This window comes from Muscardinus avellanarius, assembly GCF_963383645.1.
Source record: "Muscardinus avellanarius genome assembly, chromosome: 1".
In the NCBI taxonomy this organism is placed as follows: Eukaryota; Metazoa; Chordata; class Mammalia; order Rodentia; family Gliridae; genus Muscardinus; species Muscardinus avellanarius.
This window is the reverse complement of record NC_137786.1, coordinates 190,466,310-190,483,580: the sequence shown is the minus strand read 5'-3', so window position 1 is coordinate 190,483,580 and position 17,271 is coordinate 190,466,310. Positions and strand designations below refer to the sequence as shown.

The following is a 17,271-nucleotide window of genomic DNA, read 5'->3' as shown; positions in this document are numbered from 1 at the left end:
CTTGTTCATATTATGTAGTGAAATGTATCACTATCTGAACAACTTTCATAACTGAGTAAGACATAGCATAAGAATTTATATCTGTCGCTAAGTTGACCAGATTCTTAAAATGGTAGATCTTCAAAATGACCAGGTTCATAAGATGATTTGGTTTAATCCCTAGATTGGCCATTTACTTCTTACCTTAGCTCCATTGTCTCATCAGTAAGATTAGCTTTCTCCATTTCTTCATCTGTATATATATCCATGAGTTAATGTATAGGTTGATATAAAACTATTATTTGGTACATAGTAAATGTCATACAAGTGTTCTCTATCATCATCATTATTATTTTAGGGGAAAGGTCAGAAACATTACTTTTTCATATCGGTGTTTAGTTCAAAGGCCCTGGTAATGGATTTATTCCTGCGAGGAATAAATGAGATGAAGCATGTTAGACACACTTAGCCCAAGACCTGATACATTAGATTAATTCACTTAGACTACTAATTAGAAATTAAATAAATTTTTCTTGAATCACATAAAATCATATCAGAACTGGATGGCATTAAACCTTTAAAAAGGATTCGCAGATATTTATACTTTCAAGCAACTATAGTGAGAAACTGGCTTAGGAATTCAAAAGCTCTGGTTTGTAGTACCTGCCTGTTTTGTGATGAAAACAGTCCCACCATGGCCAATTTTAAGCTATCAGTGTGAGATCACTGAACAAAGAGTTAGGAAGAAATAGAACTGTCTCCCGTGGGCCAGAAGCTCCTATACACCTCTGCTTTCAAGTGTCCTGAAGAGGAATTATTCAAGAGCCTCATCTTACAATTGTACTCATCAGGAGATGAGAGGAGATCACACAGAAACAGAGGAGTCAAAAATACCTGAGTTCCTGGTGTCTTAGAGAATGTTTCTTAGTCATTGTGATTCCTCATTAAATTACTCAACTATGCCCCTATGAAAACCAGACAATTCTCTATGTACTTTTAATCATCAGAAAGCATTGTGTGGCATGAAACCTTGGAAAGCAAAAACTTAATTTAAGACACAATTTAATCAGAGAGATAAGACATATTTTACATAATTCCATTTATTAAAGAAAACAATTTCCTTCCAATATATTCTGTCCAACTGTGAAATTTGTCTTAAAGTTTTGGAAAGAGAAAATCTGACTTAAAAATAACTGCTGAGAAGTTAAAATACTCTGATTCCAAAGCTAGAAAAAAATCAGGCAAGATTATATGGTGAGCATTGAGCAAACAGAATGAAGTGAAATCGCTCATGACAATCTGTCATATTACCCATGATACATTTCAACATCTGCCACCGAAAAGGCACAGAAGTCAAAATCATAAAGACAAAAAGGTTCCCAGTGACCACCTACTGTTGGGTTTGCTGGAAGAGTTCACCTTCTATGTCTTTCAGGTAAAAAATAAATTATGTATAAATAAGGAAGTGAGGAGAGCTGGTGTGTGCTCAGGTGTGTGCTCAGAGGTGCATGAGAATGGGGCAAATGTCTTTCCTTTCCCATACTCGCTACACAAAACTCTCCTCCATGTTGCTGCAGAGTAAGAAGGAGTCCACTAGCCGGGGCTGGACCAGCTGTTGGAAGTCAGAGTCCTGGAGGCCTTCGGGGCAGACCCCAGCCAATTGGCGCAGAGCAGCCTGGGGAGTAGACAGAAAAGATGACACAGGTCAGGCTGGGTCCTGCTCAGGTGTAGGCATTTCTTTCAACTTCCTTGAAAGATGTGTTTTAGGAAGTGGACCATTTGGCAGACACTTTGAGATGTCCATCATCTTGGACACTTGGCATCTCAGCCACCTGGTTACCATAACACATGTATCAAATGGTCACCTGCTTTTGTTTGCACCTTGGTCACTATGGCAGTGTCATCTTACAAGTACTTAATGATCTTAATAATGATCTTGCCATTTTTGTTTTTCAATCATTTCAGGAACCTGGTTGTTTTAAATATCTGCCATTTTAAGGATCTGGTCACCTTAGTGACATATGTAAGTTTAAAATGTGTACTTCCTAGAGACTGGAACTGCCAGAAGCACAAGTAATGGGATTGTATTATTGCTTTCAGATCCTTGAAATAACCTTGGAGCAATAAAGACATTTACCAACAAATGCAGCAAGGACTGACACAAAGCACTATGGAATGGGAAGAAAAAAAGAAAGGGAGAATGTAGTCAAAGTAGATAAAGATTCTGCCACTGAGAAATTCAAATTCATCAGTTCCCTGTTCCCCACACAACGATGTTATTCTCATTTCATGTCCTTGTGCACTTGCTTAAGCTCTCCCTATGGCACAAAGTCCCTCCCCACTCTTTTCTTGATAGCAGATGCATCATCCATTTATTGCTGCCTCCCTTGCATATTTTTCTGTCATTACCTTGAAGCAGGGACCGTCTTCCCTGTGCACCCAGATCTCCTGGGCTGGCTTAACCTTTTCAAACTTAATTGTAAGTAGCTTTTAGGCTTTTGTCTCCTACCTGGACTCTAAGTTCCTTAGGATATGTATCTTGTTTCAAATTTATCTATATCTACAGCAGGCAGCACAGAGTTTGATACCTGTTTGCTGAAAGGGAATGAACAACTCATTTTAAAACAGGTCTACTGATAGAGCAGCCTGAAACTCTGCATACAAGCTATATAGCTACCTAAATCTGTTTTCTAGTTAACTGAGGCAATGCTTATGAAGTGTGTGATTAATATTAACAAGTTGTTAACAAGTCATCTTGTTTTATAGGTGCAAATGCACAGCATGGGACAAGACACCCCCATTCACTCATCCTGGAAACAGAGAAGAGGAACGTGTAGAATGAAAGAAAAAACATAGGAGAGATTGCTGAATATGCATCTACACAGTGTCTCTATCCATCAATCTCCACATGATGCTGCAAGGTAAGTATCATGATCTCCATTTTAGCAGTAAGGGAACCAAGGATCAGAGAGAGTAAGAAGTTACACCGCAACCCAACTCCAGAGCACTCGTATTTACACAGACAGTATGGTACAACCCCAGCACAATGGGGTTAAAATATATTAGGTACAATGCAGAATGAGAACACATTACCTAGACATGTTAGATAGCCCGCTGCTGAGCAATCGGGTCAAGAAAGTGAAGAGGGAGAAGTGTGTGAGCTGGTTTGGGGTGGTCACAGATGTTGTTATGTCCAAGACAGATCAAGGAGAAAGAGCATGTGTCTCTGCACATGAGAAGGGTCTGAGTGGCAAGATATAAACTCCTCAGAATGTCTTTAATGAGTGTGTCCTGACTCTCCTGGGGCCTGACTCATCCCAAGAGCTAACGATACTGAACTGAGCCTTCTGATTACTCTCAGCTCCAATTGGGAGAAATAATCCCATTGCCCTTAAGATGTCACGGTGAACAGAGAAATAGAAAGCATTCTGAAAATGAAGAGAGGAGGGCATCCATGCATTCTGCATCATCTGGGGGTAAAAGTAAAAGAATGGAGAGACACAGAGAGACAAAGAAATAGAGAAACTGGACCATCAATATATCCAGTGCCATAGAACACTAGCAGAGTCAGATATAAAGAGAGAACAGAGAAACAAGAAGGAGATATTAAAGATGAACTAGGTGAAGGAAGAGGGGCAAAGCATGAAGGGGAGATGGAAAGACAATGAAATAGTGGCAAAAATAAAGAGAAAAAGGGACATTAGAGAAAATAGGGGAGAGGTAAGAGACGAAGAGGCAGAGACTAAAGGGAAGGAGTAGAGAGGGAACTAATGAAGGGGATGAAAAGAAATGGAGGAATAAAGTAAGAGGAGGCAACCCCAGAGAGAGGAGGAAAGCAAAACACAATGCAACCAGGAGAGACAGAGAGAGGACAGGCACTTGCTTGTCCGCAAGGTCCCAGAAAGTCTGCAGGACATGAGCCCCATGCCAACTCTGCACCAGCACCCTCAGAGGACCCACACCCTTCCAAAACCTTTCTCTCAGCCTCTGCTTTCCTGGGAGGGTTAACAGGCAGTCATCCCAGAATCTCATTCCCAGATAGCCTGGAAACTTCCAAGTATTCAACCCGCCCAGCAGTGCACGGACAGCTGCTTCATTAAGGAAAATCGATTCTACTTTTGTGTGCAGTGATCTGTGCTGCCACTTTCCCAGACACAGGAGGCAATAGCTGAAATTTCCTCCTTCCACCTGAAGACAGCTTTCAAAGCAGAAAGAAGCCTGCAGAAGAGCAGGAAAAGGAAAAGTAGCTCCCTTCTCCATCTTCCAAGCCAGGCTCCACATCAAAAGCCAGGGGACTGTACTCCCGCGATGGAGCCCTTCTGGGCCAAGTCATAGACATCTACCACCGCTGGTGGCTGTGAAAGGAGGACCAGTCTGCCAAACCCAAAGCCAGGCAATAAACAGTCACCAAACTCAAAGTCTATAGAAATAAAAAGAGCTAGAAAAAGGCTATTGCCCTAAGAAGGTTCTGAGCCAGAAATGTGGGAGTACAAATCCTCCCTGGAGTCCATATAGTGAGACCAGGATCATAAGAAAAGAGAAAAAAGCCCAGGCTTGGTGGTGCATGTCTATAATCCCAGTACTTGGGAGGCTGAGACAGGAGGATCACAGGTTCAAGGCCAGCCTCAGCAACTTAGCAATACCCTGTTTCAAAATAAATAAAAAGGGCTGAGGGTATAACTTGAAGATTGAATGTCCTTGGCTTCAATTCCCAGTACTAAATAAATACATACATACATATATAAATATTACAATTCTTATTAGACTCACTGCTAGATCTCATTTAATATGTTGTTAGATGCGTATGTAGTTTGATAATTATTTTGCTATAACATTTCCTTTTAGTTCTACGTATTTTATTTTATGCATTTAACACATTATCCTGAGAATAATGTTCACTGAACTGCCAAATACACAAAAAACAGTTATGATTGCCCTTTAGGTTCCAGAATAAAAGGCATAGGAGAGCAAATATTTTTGTCTTTTCTGTCCCCTACAGCTGTATCCCCACAGCCTAAAAGAGTAGATGGCACATAAAATCATTCAGTAAATATTTATTGAATAAAATTTATAGCACTCTGACTTACTCAATGTCACACAGCTCATTAATGACGAGACCAGAACAGGTCTGTCTAATTGCAATTCCCTGCCGTTTTACACTTGCACAATGTCCATCAGAAACTCCCGGAAATAAGGTGGGGTCAGTTTAAAGAAAATGATGGAGCCGGGCATGGTGGCGCACTTGGGAGGCAGAGACAGGAGGATCGCGCAGGTTCGAAGCCAGCCGTGCGCGCTGGCTTAGGAGACCCTGTTTCCAAATAAAAATGTAAAAATGGGTCTGAGAGTGTAGCCCAGAGGTAGAAGGGCTTCCAGGAACCACAGTAGCACCAAAAAAAAAAAATGATGGAGCAAAGATAGGACTTTACTATGACACAGCCTGATGGGTCCTTAAATCCATCACGTGTACCTAGTGTTCATTGAGGACCAAAGACACTTGACATCCTTCTGAAGGTTAAATGGCCGTAGATATACAATGGGTTCTCTGCTACTCCATGCTTCCCACTGGCAGCTACTCTGCCCTGGATTCATGGCAGCTCCATCAGGAGAAGTGTGCAGACAAAGCCTGCATGTCTTCCCCATCTGTGACTACTGATTATTTTATGGCGGGCTGCTAGCATCCAGGTGGAATCTCCCAGGATGTGCTTATTTGGGTTCAAGGTGAAGATTCTGGTTTGCTGTTGAATAATCTTTCCTGTTCTGTCATGTTCTCTCTTATCCTGTTCCACAAATGACATGGAGGCAGGGGATGTGTGCTACAATGCTAGAAGCAGAGTAAATTTCTCTGGGTTTTTGAGGGAGGGGTGAGGCTTTTCTCACGATGTTTACTTTAGAACAGGCAGGAGACATCCACATCCTGGCTCCCATGTTGGGCCGGCACCATGACTTCAGTACCACCAGCTAGCATCCTGCCGGCTTGTCACTCTGGTTCAATCTACTGTTAAGATTCCCCAGAATCTAGAAGTTTACTAACATTGTGGTGGGATAGGGGGAAGTTTCTCAGCCCCCATTTTCATATATAGGATGTCATATACTTTTCATCACATTTTTATTAAGGAAAATACTCATTGTAATTATCACCATGTTAAAAGCAAAGTTAAGCCCAGAGATATTTTAGGGCTGACCCAAGCCAAGCACAGTATAGCCAGTTCTCCTGGCCTCCAGTGTGCAATCCCAAAAGCCAGGAGGTTTGCGGGGGAGCTGCAGGAAGGCTGTGAACTCACCAGGCAGGCCACCAGCACCGCATCACTGCTGTTCCTCTCTGACGGGGATCTGCAGAGCTCGATAAGCCGGGACATACCTGCATGAGACACAGAGAGAGCCTACTGCTTGGGATAGGGAGAGACAGCCAGGCTGATCCAGAGGCGATGGCCTACTCTCACAAATTGGCCCCCTGATAGTCCTTCAATGCCCCAAGGAGTAGACGGAAACCACCTAGAGGAGCATGTGCTGGGGACTTCCACTTCCTCAGCTGTGAACAGACCCTGATCAGGGGCAGGATGGGCTGGCCCACAAGAGCCAAAACTCTAGCCAAAAGTGAGCTTAGTTCAAACGCAGCAGAGGTATTGACCAGCTTTGAGAAAGAATTCCTACTTTAGAGACTTCTGCTCTTACCAGAGCTATGTTTAACATTTACTTCTATGCCAGAAGAATTGCCCAACTATACTTCCTTTCACACTTTCCCAATTCCCTGTTTCAGTTAGAAAATATATCACAGCTTAAATCACAGAAAATGACAGGCTTTACTAATGTTTCCTAGAGTTTTACTGAGGAAGGGTTACCAGACTTGAAGATTCGTCTTCTTGTTAACACATTCTTTGACCCACCCAGATAAATGGGGTCTATTATCTGTCTCCTGAGAGTGCTTGGAGCATCACTCCTGTGATATTCCCTGAGGGCGGGACAGTGCTATATTCAATGTTATTTGCCTAGCACTCCAAATAAAGATAGCATAGGGTATTCTGAAAACAGCTATAAACAGTTTCAGGATAAGTGACTAGCAATGAATGAGTGAATTAATGAGTGAATTAAGAGCAAATATGTGAATTAATAAATAGGTTAATAACTGAATGAATGAAATGGTAAATAAACAAATTAAAGGTAAGCAAATGAATAGGCAAACAACTAGGTAAGTTAACAAATGAGTAAATGAATGAGTGGCTGAAATAATGGGATCATGACTAACAAGGAGTCTACAAGTAAATCACCACCCTGGCCGGATTTACCTTTCCAGTTATTTTCTCTCTCCCTCTTCAGCTGCAGGTTATAAACTAGACTAGGGGCTGTCCCCTGGGCCTCTATGCCAGCATTTGTCAGCACCCACACAGTAGGGTTCACCCCAACTAAGCCCCACCCTGTACCCACTTCTGCTCCCATGACATCGGAGCTGCTCCCATGCCCGAGCCCAACTCTGCTCCAGCCTCAGGCAGCAACACTTACAGCTGAGCCGCACCGCTTCCCGGGCCACATCAGGGTCTCGGCTGAGACGGGCCAGGGTCACCGCTGCCTTCTGCTGTACTCTCTCACAGGCTGCCACCTCAGCGGGGGTCCCAGACCTTGGCTTCTCTGATAGCATGCCCATGATGAGCTGGACTCCTGGGCAGGAAGCAATGAACAGTTGGTACCCACCCATAGTGTGAGTCTTCCCTATAGAAACAGATGGATTGATGGCTACAAGGTTCAAGCACAGGCTATCACATGACTTAAAGGGCCTCACCTAGAGGGAAGTAGACATGACACCTTTTTTCTTCCTCTGCTCAGGAGTGTGTCTGATTGCATGTGCCAAGTCACTATACTTGAAAAGGACATTTATAGAACATTTTTATTTCTTTTTAGTACTATTACTGAGCTTTTATGACATGCCTGGCATTGTGCTAAGTGCACAATAAATGCATGATCTCCTAAATCTATCCAATAGCCTTGTGAACCAGGTACTACTATAATTACACTTTGAGGCCCATAGAGAAGGGAGCATCTTGCCTAGAGTCATACCCCTGGTATGTGGGGGAGCTGGTACAGGAACTCGGACAACTGGTTGCCATCCATCTCCTTTTGGCTTCTGATGTTGCCTGCATCTGAGACAGATCCAGAGGTAAAGAGTCCCCTGGCAGAAGGTAAGCCCAGCATAGGCTGGATAATCACTGTGCCAAATGGTTTAGAGCAACACAAGTAGAAGGAGGAGGCTGAATAGTGAGGATATAAGATTTCAGCCTGAATTTAATCTGCTGGAAAGTCTCCCACTTTCCCTGAAACCAGTCTGTCTTCTGATTATTGTATAAACTAAATCTACCTCTACTCCCACCGGCCTGCCTTTCTTTCTGCAGGAGATGCCTTTTCTCCTATTCTCTAAATAGTCCCTAACCTGTGGTTTTGTAGCCAATGTTCATTTTCTTTGTGTGTGAGAGGTTCCTCAGTGGTCAGAGTTCACACACCCCAGACCCCTTGCTGGCACCCAGTGGCACCTGCCAGCTTGGGGCTTGCTTTTGTTGTTGTTGTTGTTGTTGTTGTTGTTGTTGTTGTTCCACATAGCTTCTTTCTAATTTTTAAAATAACTATCTCCTAAACTGACAGCAGTAGGCCCACATTTCTGCATGATAAGAAGCTTACTCTTTCTAATGAGACTGATCTAGTCCCTGGTGAATCCTCTTCAACCAGTTATGTCACTAGTCTGGACCCTGTAAATGTCCAAGTTAACCACATGTGACTTAGATCAGGAGCTCGAGAAGCCCAGACTGCATAACAGGCTTTGATCTAGGAATCCTACTGTCTTTCAGCAGCTTCTGGCTGCATTACTATCATGGTTGAATCTTCCAAGCCTCCCCAACTTCTGTAAACAGTCCCTTCATCAAACTCTCTTTATTTAAGCCCTATGAGCCTGCCACTGTTCCCCAAAGAGCAGATAGTTTGAACCATACTCAACTGAGACCAAATACTATCCTAATGTGCTTGATGGCAGTCCCCACATCATCCTTATCAGGTAGGCATTACTATTGTTCTCATTTTTCAGATGGAAAGACAGAGAAGTCAGCCATTAGTAAATAACAGAGTTCAAACCCACACAGGATGGTTTTAGTTTTCACACCCTCAATCCCATGCTATCCTCCTTCTGTGGTACCAATCTATTGCAGGGGTTATACCTGAATCATATAATCATTTTGGTCAAGGCAAGCTTTACTATGTTGTGAGACCCTCTGAGACAAAAACAGGTACTTATTTAAGTTTATGGTTTCTTTGTTCAGCACAACGCCAGGCATGTGGTAGGTCTCATTAACTTTGGACTTAGTGAGTCAAGCAAATAGCACTTTGAAAACCATGATATTTCCTCTAGGTGCCAGATATCCCAGCCTCAATGGTACGAGCCTGTGGATGCCTCTTGAGCGTGACTCTGAAGGCTGGGGGAGGAGTTCACAAATGGTACCACGCAGCCTCTCCTCTTGGCCTCAGCTGGCTCTGCACAGTTTCTCATTATTAGCTCAATCACACAAAATTAACACAAAATGATGTCTTTCAATTAGTAATAGAGCAGTAGGGGGTGGGGAAGTGTATGTTTGTTAAGACAGCAGGGCAGCCTGGGAGCAGGGGAGTTCACAGGAGCAGAGGCAGCAGCCCAGGCTCCCAGCTCACTCTGCCTCATTAGCGTCTCTGGTCTCCAACTGGCTGCTAATTGCTCCCTTATTTCCCAGTCACAGGAAGCCCTTGCCACTCTCTCTTCCCAGCTGCAAGACAGCCACCTCCTCCTCCTCTGGCAGAGACTGCCTCAATCAGCTTCCAAGCAAAGGAGCCCTGGGTTCACTTCACTTGGACCTTGGTGACATCCTCAGCACAAGATGGGACAGGGAGCAAGTGGGAGAGGTGGAGGAAGGGTGTTAGGGGGGTGCTGCTCTGACCCTCAATCCTTCCACACAAGCATTCACACACACACACACACACACACACACACACACACACACACACACACGGTCCTGTATATCCAGACCATCCACACAACACATCCACTGTGGCTAAGGCATACCATTCTCCTGAATGATGTCAGAGGCACACTGCTCCAGGACAGACATATTTGCCAAGATGGTCACAATCTGAAAAAGAAAAGTGAGAAACCAAAAAAATGGGCACAACATGCTACAAACGGCACTCTCCGCAAACAAATTTACTAGGTCTACAAAGCTTCCCTGTAGCCCAGGGTTCCCACTGTCCACCTAGCCCATCTTCCCCATAGTACTATCCTTCATCCTCATGGGCTCCTGCCACTCAAGTGTAATTCCCTCTGACTGATGCTTATGCATCAGCATATGGCTCTGGGGTGTCCCCCAAGGGCCTGCTGGAGAGGGCAGCATCACCCTGAATGACGCTGGAGTCCAGATGTTGATGAAGTTGAAGTCCAGATGCTTCCACCTCAGAGACAGCAATTAACAGTTCCCAGGGAACAATCTGGGCAGCTTAAATTCTGACCCTTTACAGTGTGATGTTTACCAAGAAAAGAGCATTATCTAGATTTTAATTGGTTTCATAATGGCATATTACTCTGGATAATAAAGCACCTAAAAATCTTTTTTAATAGAAAGGAGAAAGCCTAAGATCACACCCCTCTCTTCTTCTCTAGACATGCACTGAAAACGGACACAGCATCCTTAGGGCTCCTGCAGTATCTCTATCAATCAGCCTCTTCTAGCTCAAGCCTGGATAAAGTCTGGGTGGGTAAACATGACCAGAATAGGCTATGCAGAGAGAAAGAGAATACCCCCAAAACTTTATCCTGAAGCCAACTCTGCAACATCCAATGTTTTTTTGAGGGAAGTGCTGAATTTTGCTCAATTCCTCAAATATGAGGAATGCTCATGTTTGCATTTTAGAAAGATAGTAGACTTAATGTCTTAAGCAGTAGTAGCAGCAGCAGCAGCAGCAACAAAAACTTAGTTCTTAAAAGTCCTTTTCCCCCCTTTGAGGATTATGAGTGTTTATGGGTTAAATAAAAGGAATTAGAAGAGGGAAATAGGTTAAAGAGGTAGTCTAAAAGTGGCAGTTTCCCCAGGATGTATAAAGTGCACAGTCTTAAGAGGGAGGAGATAGAAGACCAAGTCCATGTCGGATTATGGTCCCTTTGGTTTTCCCTGAGCACAGCCTCTTTTCCCATGGGGCTGCTATGCTACACTCTAACCATCTCCAGCCTGGCTTCTTTGAATAAAGATACTTGTTTAACATGAAAATTCAAATGAAGGAAGAAAGGAAGGAAAGAAAGAAGGAAGAGAGGGATGGAGGAAGGAAGGAAAAGAAAAGAAAACCTTTGTCTGAAGTACAGGTTCATTACATGGCAATTATTAGCTATGTCACAGGCACCAGGTAGGTCTTTGTGTCAGACTAATTTAGTCAGTTAATGAAAATTACTTCCTCTTTACAGAACCTATACCCCATGTGGTTTTCTGAGGTGTAGATGAAGTATTCAATTAAGCACAATTTGAATAAATGCCAATTATGCCTTGCTTTGAGTCTCCCTTTTGAAACATCCTTGTACGCACTGTGATGTAAGGGGAAAGAGGTCAGTATTTCTCTGAGCAGTCAAGTCTGCAGCTGGGATTTTAGGGACAACTGGTTTGCCTGAGTAGAGGCAAGCTAGTGATGCTGTTGGGACAGAGTACAGGAATTGGGCAAGGCAGACAGTTTCCCCTGGTCCAGGCTAATTCAGTCCTATCTGATGGTGTTCAAATAAGTCCCATTACTCCTGAGTCCTCTACAGTTACTTGATGAATACAAAGGACATTATCCTTGAGAGAAATTGTAGGTGAGAGGCAGGGTGGTTGAGTGGCTAAATGAATGATCAGCCTACGACCAAACCCTGAATCATCACTTACTTTTTATATAACCTTAACCACATTACCTAACTTTCTGTGCCTTGATTAATAAAAATGTATGAGGTTTTATTTTTTTGTGGGGGGGTAAGTGTTTGTTTTGTTGTTGCTGTTGCTGTTGTTGTTGTTGTTGCTGCTGTTGTTGTTGTTGTTGCTGCTGCTGCTGCTGCTGCTGCTGCTGCTGCTGCTGCTGCTGCTGCTATAAATAAGCCAATTTCATTATCTGGTAATCCTGAAAGTCAGAAGTCCTAAGTAGGTCTTAAGGAGCTAACATCAAGGTGTTGACAGATCTGCATTCCTTCTGGAGGGTATAGGGGAAAATTCGCTTCCTTGGCTTCTAGAGCTGCTCACATTCATTGGCTTGTGGCACCTCATTACTCTGATGTCTGCTTCTCTGATCACTTGTCATTTTCTGACTCTTCTGCTCCTCTGTTATAAAAGCCTATATGATTGCATTGGGCTCACCTGGATAATATTCTTATATCAAGTTCCTTAATTAATTGCTTTGTGCAGAATCTCTCTTGCCACATAAAATAATTTATTTGTAAGTTTTGGAGGTTAGAACATGGACATCTGTGGGGAAGGTAGTATTTGGCATACCACAGGCAATAAAAATAATTCATAAGACTGTTGTGATCATTCAACGTGTGAGTTAATTAATAGAACCTGCCTCTGAGAAGATCCTGAATGAACCCAGACCTGGAAAGACTGGGCAGGGAGCACTAATAAGATAACATCCAATGCATACACACCTGAACACTGGTTTTCCCAGGAGCCACTGTGGATGGGAAATCACCTCCAAAGGGTCTCAGAGAAGGAGAAGCCCTTCTAGCTGGAGGAATAACCAATGTAGCATTCACCATCTTCTGTGGCACTCTGAAATCATTCTTCATTTGACTTCCAAAGATCCTGCTGTTTCTATTCTCATATATGGACATGTCAGCACTTCACAAACTCTTATAGAGGGACTTGGAGATGTCAGTCACATTTACAAGCCCTAGTAACTGGTATTTCTGATAAATGGACTTTTGATAAATGTTATCCACATCAAGGTCCAGGGAATGCTACGAAATTTGGTCATTCTAAAATTCCAAACAGACTATGAATTTCCATTGGAGGTATATACAACACCCTCTACTTCTGTGAAAAAAAGAATTGAAGGTCACAAAACGTCATGCTGAGCAAAAATCTCTTGTTGATTATATAGTACAACCAGGTCCCCTCCATTCTAGGTTTTCAGTGATAGATGGGCAGAGCCTAGAGGCAGCTCCTTCCTCATGGCCAGCAAATCTGCAACTGGAACCTGGGCAGCACAGCATATGAAAAATACCTCCTGGGCATGAAAATCTCGTGTCAGACAGGATATTCTTCTTAATGCTGGACCACATCCAGCTGCAGCACACACTGCCCTTCTAGTGCAGCAAAAGGGGGCTGCAAGAACCCAAGCCCAAGGCTACCTCCACACGTCCTACTCCTAACAGTAAGTATAGGATAGGCTTGGATGGCACGGCTTCAGCTGGACAAATTGAGTGGCCTCAGCTTGCTGGGATGATAGAAAGATTCTCACTGTCCAAACAGAGGTGGACAAAGTGTAGATTCAATGCGAGGAGGCCCCACAGGGCATTGGCGTCATGGGCAGATTCATTACTGGAAGCCTCATGGGGCATTTAATCTTTTAAGTATTCTAGAGGGCGGTGAGCACTTCAGAGCCTAATTCATCTTCTTTGTCTTCATTACAGAGAGCCCTCTGATCACCTTAATCCTCCCCCTGCCATGGGAAAGAGCAATTTGTTTCTTTAATGGGTGTGCTCTCACTAGCTAAGTGGTTGCTCAGAGCCAGGGCAGAAGGTGAAGCCATCCTGAGGACAGCAGGAGATGTGCCTGGCTCAGACAGGAGGACAAAGAAAGCCCAGGACTTCAGATGCAGAGAGAATTGATCTGCTACAGCTGGACCGCATCTGTTCCCCACCCTGAGACCTCTCTGATCCTTCCCAAGAATCAATAAGGCTTCAAGAGGATCCAGCCACTCATTATCAGTAGGGGGTCTCTCTACCAGTCACAAGGTATCCCAGCTAAAAGAGGCATACCCATTTTACAGATTAGGGCCCTTCTTTCTGGAGATTCCCACTCAGTGCTGGTTGCCAATCTTAATAACACTGACAGTGTGTTCCATTCATTTAATAGTTTCTATGTGCCAGGATCTGTACTAAAAATTTGTATTCATTAATTTAACTCCTATTTCAGCTTTGTAAAGTACGCATTTATTTCCATTTTATAAATGAGGAAAGAGAAACTTGGAGTGAGTTGCCCAAAGTTACATGATTATTAATAGCCCATAATCTTTACACCCAGGTCACTTGACTCCACAATCCCTGTTCCTATTGATTGACTACTGGATCCTGTATTAAATGACCAAAGGCAGTTACAGGAGAGACACTTGAGGGTTAAAAGACCTGAAATCTTGATAGGCAGCTGAGATACCCTGCAACTGGGACCATCCAGCAGAAGAAAAAAATTTAAAGAAGATCATACAGGTAGACCCTCCAGCCCCATATCCAAGAGCCATGACTACAATAGGCATTGGGCATCCCCCACTCAGTAGCCAGTCAGGTCAATACCAGCCCCAGTAGGGCTGCTCATTCTGTCTCTGCCACACCTTGTCTCCAAGGGGGTTTGTCCAACTCTAAGAAATGAGAAATTAGACTGAAAAGGAAGTCTGGAATCATAACATGCATTTCTCAAAAGGCCAAGTTTCCTTTCTTTTTTTATTTATACTAAGGATCAAACCCAGGGGTGTTCTACCTCTGAGCTACTCCCCCAGCCCTATTTTATTTTTTATTTTAAAACAATGGCTCAGTTGCTGAAGATATAACTAAACTGCTGAGGCTGGGCTCAAACCTGTGCTCCTCCTATCTCAACCCTTTGGGTACTTGGATCATAGGTGTGTGTCACCGGGCCCGGCTACAGTTGAGGATTTTGGATAGTTCACTGTTGGTTCTTCCAGGGAGTGCAAGGTTAGAAAAATATTATATTTACCATTTATTTAGACCTTATTTAGAGTCCACAACCACACTGTACTTCCCTTCATGATCAAACATGGTAGCAGATAAGTCAAAGATCAGAGTCTAGATCAAGCCAGGATTTAACTGTTCCCTAGCTATTTGCAAATCATATGATTTGGGGGATATCTTCTTAAGCTTCAATTCTCTTATCCATAAGAGCATGGGACAAATATCACCAGCCCTATAGAACTATTAGAATTCTCATCTGCAAATGCTTGGATACTAGAATGTTTTCTGCATGGGAATTTCTGTGGAAGCTGCCTTTTCACAGGTGATTCTAAGAATAAGAAACAACTGGTAGATGCCGCCTTGCTTCTTCCATTTTATGTCCCAAGCAACCATTTAGGAAGCTTCAACAAGCTCTAAGAAATCCTGGAGAAGAATAAAATGTAGTCCATGCCAGCAGAGAAAAAAAATCAATAATTAAAGAGAAATCAGTACCATTAGATACTAAGTCTTGCATTGTGGGGTATGGGCTCTAAGAGAAGGAGATAATTCCAGAGATCTAAAGTTGCCAGGGGAGAGCTAGTGCTCAGAACTGGGATCTCATCAGATAAGGGTAGAAGAACCAGATGGGGCTGGGGGACTAAGCCCTGAAAAAGATGAGCTGGGTCGGGGGTTAGAGGATCATCTCACCTAGAGCTCAGGTACCTGGCAGAACGTACAGAGAAATAAAATCCAGCCTGATCCACCCCACACCTTGGTGAGGAGAGAGACCAAGTGTGGCCAGAAGTGAGACAGGATAAAATTCCAGAACATCAGAGCTCAGAGAGGCTTTAAAACTGCCACATTCAATGTCCTTGGACACTCTGAGTAGAAAACCTCTCCTCTACCTTCCCCTAGATAAAACCTTGTGTGTAACCAGTGTACAAAAATATTGTGATTGATGTGATGGCGGAGGCCCAGAATATCAGTTTGCCCCCAAGCCTCTATTTTTTTTTTTGTAGAAGCAGAGAAAAAATCCATTGCAGGTTACAATGTCAGACAGGTACCAACATGACTGGGATGCAGACCTCCAAGGAGGCTCAGGGACCCACCATGGGTCTTTATGCCTCCAGGGTGGAGAGTTTGAATGGAGATAGAAGGCCCTGTCATGGTTGGGATGGGCACTGTGTGTGTGTGTGTGTGTGTGTGTGTGTCTGTGTCTGTCTGTCTGTCTGTCTATCTGTCTGTCTGTCTCATAAAGAATCTTCAAGGTCAATGAGAGATGGTGAGAACATATTCATTTATCTTTCTACAGAATGCAAAGCTCAAAGTGCCAGGAAAGACACTAACAGGAGTGATGTTGTGCTCTGAGGAGATGCTGTCCTCCTCTGCCCCAGCAGCTGAGCCTTGGTCTCCTCTGCATTGTCTGCACAGTGACGGGTCCTGGGCCCTTCAGGGCTCCTCACCTGGTCCCGGGTGTAAGGTGTGTCCACTCTCTGCTTGTCACTGCAGGCTTCCAGGAGGACGCGGATGGCATTCAGCTGCAGAAGCATTTCGCAGGCCATTGTGTCAAAGAAGGTAATGTTGGCAAGGGCTGCAGAGGCCAGCAGGAAGACCTCCCCTGATGAGGCCTCCTGGCACAGTTCTGGATGGCGAAGAGGAAAACGGCATCAATGCCACAAGCTTTTGTATAAATTGTCTTGTTCCTTTCCTACAATAGCTCTGGGAGAAAATTTAGGCTGGTGTTTTAGTACTTGTTTTACATATGAAGCAAGCAGTTACTAGGAATGCATGCATCTACATAGGTGGCCAAGCTGAGACTAAAAACCTGGCATGTGACTCTTAATTACTCCTTCTCCAAGGAGCATTTACTGAGTGAACACAATGTGCCAGGTACCATTGGTGTCTTGGGATGACCTAATGAACATGCCCTTGCCCTTGACAGGCTTACACTCTACTAGTGTGCAAGAGGAAAGGGACTTTGAAAGTTTATTATAAATAATCACAAATCCTATAAATATGAGGAAGAAAATAAACAAGTGCTAAGACAGAGACTAAGTAGAGGCCTGATAGCATACACAAGGAAGGTGTCACTACAAATGTAAATTTACAGCTAAGATCTTAGGGGAAGAAAGGGGCCAGACATGAAAATATTTGGAGGAAGAGAATGTTCTAGACTCAAGGAATATATGGCTGTGAGGTAGGAAAGAGCTCCAGTAATGTACCCTGGTTTGCTGCTAAAGTTGCCTTTAAGGAAGAGGCACAAGAGAAATTCCTGACACCATCAGCAGAGCTGCTGTAATTCCTTTTGGTTCCATAACAGGGTTCATCCAGCTGCAGGGAAATCCTACACCAAACTTCTGAGTGTCAGTTTCTTTCTTTCTGATTCTAGTGGCATGGTC

The 17,271-nt window shown here is 43.6% G+C and overlaps 1 protein-coding gene across 3 annotated transcripts in view; it reads right to left on the bottom strand.

Moving 5' to 3' along the window:
- Positions 1–1,525: 1,525 nt before the first annotated feature.
- The window catches only part of INSC (INSC spindle orientation adaptor protein), a gene marked incomplete at both ends in the record, with an annotated part of 133,518 nt that continues 117,772 nt past the window's right edge, over positions 1,526–17,271 (bottom strand). For all 3 annotated transcript variants that reach the window (XM_080712163.1, XM_080712164.1, XM_080712165.1), the window contains 5 exons: positions 1,526–1,654; positions 6,261–6,337; positions 7,477–7,632; positions 10,049–10,115; positions 16,336–16,514. In XM_080712163.1, coding sequence (XP_080568289.1) covers positions 1,526–1,654; positions 6,261–6,337; positions 7,477–7,632; positions 10,049–10,115; positions 16,336–16,514 — 608 coding nt within the window. The remainder of the gene's footprint in view (positions 1,655–6,260; positions 6,338–7,476; positions 7,633–10,048; positions 10,116–16,335; positions 16,515–17,271) is intronic.